This window comes from Nilaparvata lugens, chromosome 12 (assembly GCF_014356525.2).
Source record: "Nilaparvata lugens isolate BPH chromosome 12, ASM1435652v1, whole genome shotgun sequence".
Lineage (NCBI taxonomy): Eukaryota > Metazoa > Arthropoda > Insecta > Hemiptera > Delphacidae > Nilaparvata > Nilaparvata lugens.
In genome coordinates, this window is record NC_052515.1 from 35565075 (window position 1) to 35574439 (window position 9365).

General features: G+C 36.6%; 1 protein-coding gene across 1 annotated transcript; it reads right to left on the minus strand.

The window, feature by feature from the left end:
* Window positions 1-1671: 1671 nt before the first annotated feature.
* LOC120353773 lies at window positions 1672-6397 on the minus strand. The gene is made up of 3 exons (XM_039438577.1): window positions 6332-6397; window positions 4370-4583; window positions 1672-1926 (listed from the first exon to the last, which is right to left on the minus strand). The coding sequence occupies exons 1-3, from the start codon at window positions 6395-6397 to the stop codon at window positions 1844-1846; spliced, it is 363 nt and encodes a 120-aa protein (XP_039294511.1). The 3' UTR covers window positions 1672-1843.
* Between the last annotated feature and the right edge of the window lie 2968 nt (window positions 6398-9365).

A 9365-nucleotide genomic window follows, 5' to 3' on the forward strand; every position in this document is an offset into this window, starting at 1 on the left:
CAGTTTGAAACCAAGTGCTCCCATTGTCTGTATCTCGCCACATTCACAGTATGGGTCAGGTGTAAAGCCCCTAACGCAAAAGACTGGGCGCATCTTCCAGTAGATGTCCGGAACCTGTTCAAACAGCACCACTGCCGGCGGCCAAGCAGTGCCCCTGGCACCTCTCCATTTGGATCCTCAATTAGGTGTTTATTCTTTACTGATGAGGTGGACCACCTTGCCTTCCAAATTGTTCCAAGTATCTCAAAAACACAGCTATCTAAAAAAGTAGTTAGTACTGAACAACGTTTATTGTTTCTATTTTCCGAGATATAGGGCAGTACTGTGTTATTTATACAATTTCAAAGAACTTTCTTAGTCAACAAAGATGAACGAAAACTCTATAGTTTTCGTTTCTCTGTTAGCCAAGCTTGCTTTAGTTGCCCAACAAATGATCAGAAGTTGCTTATAAAAGTACAGTGAGATTCACTTAAAACTGGGAGCATTCCTTCCTAAAAACATCGATGCTGCCCATTCAAACAAAGCTGATAGCTCCAGCTTAACCTCACTATTAATAGCTGGTTAAACAATGATACTCTGATTAGTTTACAAAGCGTGCTTGGCTAAGGGTGAAAACATAGTAGAGCGGCGATAGTAGTTTGAAGCTTGAGTGTGTTCAAAAGAATCCATGTATTTAAATGGGTCAATACATAGGCTACCGTTCCAATATGGATTGACCCATTTGAATTAAGTATTATGCATTAATTTCAACACACATTTTCACCACTTCACTGTTTTTACTTGAGATGATAGCTGGCTAAAAGATTTATCCATTTTGGAACAAAGCAAACAAACTAAATTTCAAACATATTCTTTATTTTTCACCTATTTACAAAAGCATTCAGATGATCCAACTAAAAAATAATATCGTTATAAAATGTATAATACATTTATATTATATTGACAATTTCAACATCAACATTCATTCAAGACAAGTAACATTAACAATACCTGCGCATGACTTGCACAAATTACAATTAAAATAATTTAAATCATTAAAATAATTAATTAACATGGCAGGTACTTGATACACAGCGGGGTGGGAGAGGGGGGTACAGTCAGTCTTTCAGGGTCACAATACTCTCTCTAGTCATTCCAAACGATAGACACAATACTCTCTTAGTCCTTCAAGGGGTATGGGTGGGATTCTCATTGTTGAAATACCCTCTTCAATGTTACTTAACAGTGAAACATTATGTCACAATACTATATCTAGTCCTTCCAAGGCATGGGTGGGATACAAGACAAACTACTCTCTTTAGTCTTTCACAAACTAAGGTACTTTATGACAAAATACTCTCTTTAGTCCTTCCAAGGGGAATGGGTGGGATTACAATGTCAAAATACTCTCTTTAGTCCTTTCATGGGCATGGGTGGGATTACAATGTCAAAATACTCTCTTTAGTCTTTTAAAGGGTTGGATACACTCTTGCACAATACTCTCTTTAGTCCTTTCATAGGCATGGGTGGGATTACAATGTCAAAATACACTCTTTAGTCTTTCAAAGGGTCGGAAACACTCTTGCAAAATACTTTAGTCCTTCCAAGGGGAAAACTTTGACACTATACTCTTTTTACTCTCTCCAAAGGGTGATGAATACACACATTCACAATACTTTACTTACACTTTTCAATGGGTGGTTACACAATTTCACAATTCATTTCAATAAACGGAGAGTACTTTTGTCACAATATCATTTCTAATCACATCACATCGAAACTCAGCACGTTTAAAATTATTTTACATTAGTCCTTCAGCACAGTTTTCATAGCATGCCGAATCCTTTCGAATAGTTGATGGCTTTTAGTAATCGGTCGTAGAGTTTGTTCTTGCTTTCATACTCTGGTAAAAGCAATACGTTGAAACAGGTGTGGGCTGTTGGTAACCTGCAAAATACAATTAACAATCAAAATTAGATGTATAAATAGTACTCTCGTAAACATCAATGAAAATTCAATTAATAATAAAACATGAAAAGCAGCAAATCTAGCTATACCAACAGGTGGACACATAGTCCAGGCAATGAATGCTCAAAAACACACATGATTTAGGAATGGGGACTCTTGATATGATCTCCTCCTAACTAGTCTCAACAAAGCTGCAAAGTCAAAAATTTTGTTTAAAACATTCCCTCCAAATTCCTATGTCAATTGGTCTATTGTTGCAAAATTGATATTCATACTCACACTAAAGCTGCTGCAAAGGTATAGGAAATCCGTAAAGTGGGAAATTATACATCAGATTGAAGAGAATTTGATGCTCTATAAGTTCATAATCAGTATTGATTTTTTCCATCGATTTTTAAAAAGTCATGAGAGCAAAAATAAAAAAAAATTGGTGGCAAACATGTTTTTTTCAAGAATATCACACCTTCAAGAGCGGATATCTCGAAAACTAGAGGGGATATGGAAAAAGTTGTAGATGCATATTGTAGGTAATTATGTAAGCTTTAATTTGTTATATGACAGTCCAAGTCCTTAAGATACATAGTCTTTGAGTTTTATGCGAGAAACTAAAAAATGGTACCTTTAAACCACCCCCATCCTCTTAGCACAGGGGGTAGGCGTGGGGACTTTTGATATGTTTACCTCCTTACTACTCTAAACAGAACTGCGGGTTCAAAAATTGTCTTCCCAACTTTTCCCTCTATAACCTTTCCTCGACTGGACTAATAACTATTCTACTATTTATTTATTCATGAAATCAGTACAATGGAAAGCATAATAGGTTTTTGCCAAAATCGGCAGGTTTTTTAATTTTTAATATGAAATTAGAGTATAAATATTGTGTTAAGAATGCTTTGAATAACTCCTAAATGTTTTCAACGTTTTCTCAGATTTCTCGAGTTCGAACAGAAAAGTTCAAATTTGGTACACTGGTTCAGCTAGAGTCAAGAAAATTTGTGTATAGAGAGCTTAGAAAGATACGTCCTAAGTCGATCTTAAGGGAACAAGTTTGAAGGAAAAATGAAGACGAGCCTTCTGGCATGATAAAATTACACACGACTAATTCCAGTAGTCAGCTGGTTAGGAAATTACTGAGCTATAAGCTTTTATTTTATAAACCCTTGCAACAGGGTCTCATTTCTGGCCTCAGCCGGGGGTCCAGGTGGCATGGCGGAGTCTCCTGGCTAGAAACATAATGTCTCATAGTGGAGTCTCATAAATACACAATATTGCCCAATGCAGACAACAATTACGACGAGCGCCAGAGTCTGGATGGGTCCTCGCGGGAGGTTTGTCAGTGCTCGCCTCCATTGGCCATCGATACGATTTTTGTAGAGCAAAGGCCAACTCGCTGGGTTGGTCAATGAAGACCAGAGCTGGCAAACCACCCATCCACACTCTAGTCAACCAATGCTTGATGTTTCCTGTTTTCTCGTCTGCTCTGCAGTTTTTTCTGTGTAATTGAGTTGCTATACTCCTAATTGTCATCAATTGTTATTACGTTTACTCCTTCCAGTAAATATTTTCAGTGTCTAACGTGGATTTATGCCTTGATTGGGCACTGGTCACATTGCAATGTGGATGGCAAGACAAACGTGGCCAAGCTTACTTGGCAAGACAAACGTGGCCAGCGACCGGTGCAACTTGTGAACTAGGCATAAGGCTGGCCACTAACGGTAGACCATGCATGCAATGCACAGTCTTCTCACATTTTTATGTCACCACAGCTGCAAAATCACCGCGAAAAGCTTCGATAAAAATGTTCATGCATGTTCTACAAGTTAGTGACCAGCCTAAGGCGAGCAAAGCGAGTCTATTGGCTAGATAATAGTAGATCATTCTCAAAGCTATCAATTTAATAACTAATTTTGGCATTTGTATGTTCAGTGCATACGTTTGAGTTACAAAAACAAAACATAATTAAAGTTTAAAGAACATTTAGGCTACTTTTTTCCAAAACCTGTTCCAAGTCAACCAGTCGTTCTTTTCCAATCCCTACTAAGACACTATGCGCAGGTGCAGTAGGCATCTTTTAACATTCCTCCCGACACAGCTGGTTTAATTTCCATATTTTTGCTGTTCACTGCAATCAATGTACCTGATTAGAATGTACTGTAGAATGTACATTGACTGCAATCAACTCAACTTTTTGTAGTCTGTTTTATTAGGCTTTCAATATAACAAATATTGAAGAGAGAATAATAGGGGGGTGCCCCCTTAAGCCAGAAGAAGCACCCCTCTTCTTTAAGTTTAGGGAAAAAAATCGGCTTCTACCTCCCCTTACAATAAAAATAAATGTCATCATTAGTCATTTAAACACTACAGAATTTTGGAATGAGCAGGTTATCACTAATTACTGTGATAGGATATAGTATGGACTGACCTGTCAGAGTCGGGCCCGTTCTTGGCAATGATGAGCTTGAGCTTGCTGAGCCCGCCGACCGGCACCCGGTCGCTGCCCGTCGCGAACTGCAGCAGTTGCGTTGCGACTCCAGCGGTAGCTCATGCACAATCTCAGAAGTGGCGACTACTGCTGAGTCCTGGCTGTAGCCTCCGTCGTACTCGGTCGCCTCTTCCAGTTCGCGCAGGTCGAATTTCTGCAAAATCACAACACAAATATTACAATTTATTGCTAATCATACATTAAAATTGATAGATTTCATTTTCACAACACAATACAATTCAAGAAAAAACAATGCACGATAAGTTTGAACAATCCAAAAGGAGGAAATATACAATAATGTTAGACAATTCATAAGATTTGTACAAGAATAGACTGTTCTTCTTTTGGTTGCTTCTCCTATCGAAGGTTGGAAATCATCACAGCGATTCTCACTCTACTAATTGGAGCCCAGAAAGTTCTTTTGAGTTGCAGCCATACAAATCTCATATTAATGTGGGCCTGTTGTGTAATTCAGAATAACTGAATTGCATCTCTCAAATTACATAGCCAGAGCAATCTTCTACGTCCTACACTTCTCTTTCCCCTGATCTTGTCCTGCCTCAACAAGAATCAACTTGAATCACAGCTATCCACTATTAGGTTACTAATGGAAGGCGCTTATTACTATACAGTATCTCCCACTAAAGGTGTAACAGCCGAAGATCATAAGTTAAATATCTATAGTAGTAGCATTACACTATATATTTATTTCCAACAAGTATTCGTACCATGTCCAGCCTCTTGATTTGTCATCTCATAGTCTGAATTACACCATGAATTGCCGGAGTTATTGTTAAAAATTAAAACTTCTCATCATAGTGATATATAGATCGCCTAATGGTAACCTGGAATATTTTTCAGTGCTTTGGAGAGACTAATTTTATCTCTGAATAAATATAAGAAAAAAAAAATAAATATTATCGTAGGTGGAGACTTTAATGTAAATATTCTATCAATGGATTCTAGAAGGTCAGATTTAATAAATCTATTAAAGTCCCTGGATTTACATCTGACAAATTTTGAGGCAACAAGACATAATTCTGCACTAGATAATATAGCTACTGATTTAAATCCTGAAGATTTTAGTGTTAAGGTTGACCCGCTAGCACTAGGTGATCATGATGCACTATGTTTCTTTGTGAGATCAAATTTAAATTCGGGAAATTCTGGTAAAAAACAGAGTTTGCAGCCACAGAGTTTCAGGCCAATAACCTCAAGGGCATTGCACTGGTTTTGCTATAGACTTAGTTTGGTCGATTGGACTAGAGTAACCATTCATGACAGGGCTGAATACAATTTTAATGCATTTTTCAATATGTTTAACGGTTTGTTCTTGGACTCATTTCCAGTTGTCAAACGTAGACCGGATATTTCCAATAAATCTAAGGCTAAAAAGTTTCTCAATTCACCGGCTCTGAACATACTTAAGAATTACGTTTTGATTGCCTACTATAAACTGAAAAAAGAAGGTACAGAATCAGCTAGGTTGACTTACAATAGTATTAAAAAGCTATACAGAAGTGAATTGAAAGTGGCTCAGTTAAACCACAATGCGAATTTGATTGAAGCAGCTAACAATAAATGCTCAGCAGCTTGGAAAATTATTCGAAATAATTCCAAGCCCGCTAAATCTACCGCTACTTCTATCTCAGCAAGGGAATTCAACAAACACTTTATCAGCTCCATGAGAAAATTTATAAAGATATTGAGCCGTCACAAATTTCTGTGTTGACCTGCTGAACTCTTCCCCAAAAACGCAGGCAACTTTTGTAATAAAAGAAGTAACCTGTATTCAAGTCCTCGAAATAGTTTCTAGAATGAAGTCTTCCACCACCAAAGACATATTTCTCACTCTAGCTCCCTTATTAAAGAAGTAATTGAATTCATTTTACAGCCGCTCACCACAGTTTTAAATGCATGTATAAAATCATCAGTTTTTCCATCCTTGCTGAAACATTCAAGAACCATCCCGATTCATAAGAAGGGTGACTTAAATTTTCCAGATAACTTCAGACCAATCTCCATCCCACCTATCTTTGGAAAAATCCTAGAATATATTATCGCAACCCAACTCTATGACTTCCTTGAATTAAATTGCTTGTTTACAGATTCCCAGTATGGTTTTAGAAAAGGGAAGTCAACAATAGACGCTGTGCAATCAGTTATAACCGAAGTTGAGGAGGGCTTTAATAGTAAAAAATACACAGGATTAATTCTATTCGATCTAAGTAAGGGATTTGATGTCGTGGATCACTGCATCTTGTTGAATAAATTACAGTTTCTTGGTGTCCATGACAATACTCTTAAACTTTTAGGATCCTATTTGGAGGGTCGTACTCAGTCAGTGTGTATTAACTCAATATTTCTGAGCCACTTAATGTACCACACGGAGTACCTCAAGGGTCCATACTGGGACCGTTATTGTTTCTAGTGATGATGAATGATATAGGATTGAATATTTCATCTAAAATAGTTTGCTATGCTGATGATTCATCTTTGGTCACAAACGATGTGGATCTGGGTGTCCTCCATCAAAAAATGTCTAGCTGTAAGGGTGAGGCTTCAGACTGGTTTAGAGCAAACCGCCTGTTTCTAAATACAGCCAAGACTCAAACATTGGTGCTTGGACTCAGAAAGATTAGTGAGGGAGTAGATAGTGCAAAGCTTCTGGGCATAACATTAGATCAGAAACTTACATGGATACCCCATATTGAAAGTGTTGCTCAAAATTAAGTAGGGTTTTATATCTCCTTCGCAGTCTTAAGGACTGTGTTCCTTCAAATTACCTGAGAATGTGCTACTTTGCCTTTTTTCAAAGCGTTTACACGTATGGTTTAGTCTTATGGGGCTGCGCCCAGAGGTTCAAAAGTATTCTTGCTCCAGAAAAAAGCTATAAGAATTATATGTAACGCTACTTATCTGGAGCATTGTAAGCCATTGTTTATAAAGGAGAAAATTATGACAGTGCACAGTTTGGTAGCTTTCAAACTTCTCCTCCAGATAAGAATAATTTAGGTTCTTATAGCCGCAGAGTTGACATTCACTGTCATAATACTAGAAATAAGACAAAAATAGATATACCATATACAAGACTCAAAAGAATATCAACAAGTCCAAATCAAGTTTCATTGAAATTATTCAACACATTACCCGAGATAGCCAGGAACCTACCAATGCCAATTTATAAGAAAAACCTAGAGCGCCTACTATTGAATAATCCTTTATACTCAATTTCAGATTTCTTCCAACTACCAGTGAAGGACTATTTTCAAGTCAAATAGGTAGTGAAATAATTCAATAGGCTACTAATCATGTAAATGTACTTAATTGTTCTTCCTCAGTTTTTCATCTAATGCAAGACAATTTGTATTTATCGATACATGTTACTTTTTCTGTATTGTCATATCAAATCGTACTAAGTGTAACTTTCACTGTATAATCAAAACTTAAAACTATGTATTATATTGTTGACTGACGTTTCCGATAGCATTGTATGTATGCATTGAAGGAATAAAAAGCATTTATTCTTATTCTTATTACAACCCTTTGTTATAGAATATAGCTGACTAGCATTGTCTTCTTTATGTCTCAATTAATTATTTTCAGTTAGTTCTACTCAAACTCTTGACGAGAGCACTCGGCTCCCGAAATTCTTTAATTCGGTATTTTCTGTAGTTGTAGTGTTAATAAAGTTTCAATTTTTAAAAACTCAGTCGTGTCGTCCAATCACTTAACTATAGAATTTACATGGAATTTGCAACAAAAGTTACCAGTAATGTTTTCTTATATCGACCTTAGTTTTGGAAGTACATCGATATTTCGATATTTTTTAACTATCAGTCAAAATCTAATTCTAAGGATACGGTTGTGAAGAAATAGTTATTTGTATATCTAGAGTGAAAAGTACGACTTTTTCTCCCTGTGGGAAAAGTTTGAAGCCCGAGGCGAAGCCGAGGGCAGCAATTTTCCTGAGGGAGAAAAAGTATTTTTCGCTCGTGATGAACACAACATTTTTCCTCCATCTACATTTTTTTATAGAAACTGCAAATAAAATCATTCTAATAACCTACGTATTGGTGACAATGATTCCTAACAACATAACCTAAATCTAAAACCTAAAAACCGGTCGTCTGATTGGCACTGCCGATTGCGCTATCTATCGGCAAAAGTTGTAACAATTATATCAGCTGAGCAGCTACCAAAAATGGCTGACTCCAGATCACGCGGTTCAGATTTGAATTGCAGATCTTGGATTTAATCACCCCTGTAGAGATGCGTTCAGATCATTGTCGCTGCTGACGGTGCCTTCGATTTACAGTTTAGAATGATCATGCATACTGTAAAAAATAGAATGGACCTGACATTATCTCGATACGCACTCCTACAACACTAGAGGCAGAGACAACTTTGCGATTCAGCGCATAGGAGGAAGCTTTTTGAGGGTAAGCCTAGTTACTCAGGCTGCAAATTTATAATAAGCTTCCTATACATTTAAAGCGTGCATCCACAGCATCCTCTAATAGATTTTAAAACCGACCTTCAAAATATTTATAGACAAAGCCTACTACACGGTGCAGGAGTATTTGGAGGATCATTGAAGGAAGCTACTATTTTAATTAGTAGATACTATATTATTTTGTTATAATTTGACGACGTTCAACTGTTTGCTTGTGTAATAATGAGTACACTGTGTTGAATGGATTGAATATCTATCTATCTATTATCTATCAAAAAATTTGTTGGCTGGTATTTTGAATAGAATAAAATATTTTAAAAATTGTATAAATTTTTATCGTCTACCAATATTAAGAATAAATAATAATTATCATACAAACATATATTTCATGAGTTAATCAAATTTCTGGTTGTGGTATTGAATTCAGTTGACTCAATGACAGACACCTCTATTATGCTTTCTCATCTGAGCTTAGACCTT

Excerpts from the sequence above, each read along its gene's own strand:
- LOC120353773 (XM_039438577.1), bottom strand. The coding sequence starts at position 6,397 with ATGGTTCTTGAATGTTTCAGCAAGGATGGAAAAACTGATGATTTTATA. Across the intron at positions 4,584-6,331 it reads TACATGCATTTAAAACTGTG|AAATTCGACCTGCGCGAACT; the intron begins GTGAGCGGCTGT and ends GTGATTTTGCAG. Across the intron at positions 1,927-4,369 it reads AACGGGCCCGACTCTGACAG|GTTACCAACAGCCCACACCT; the intron begins GTCAGTCCATAC and ends TGTATTTTGCAG.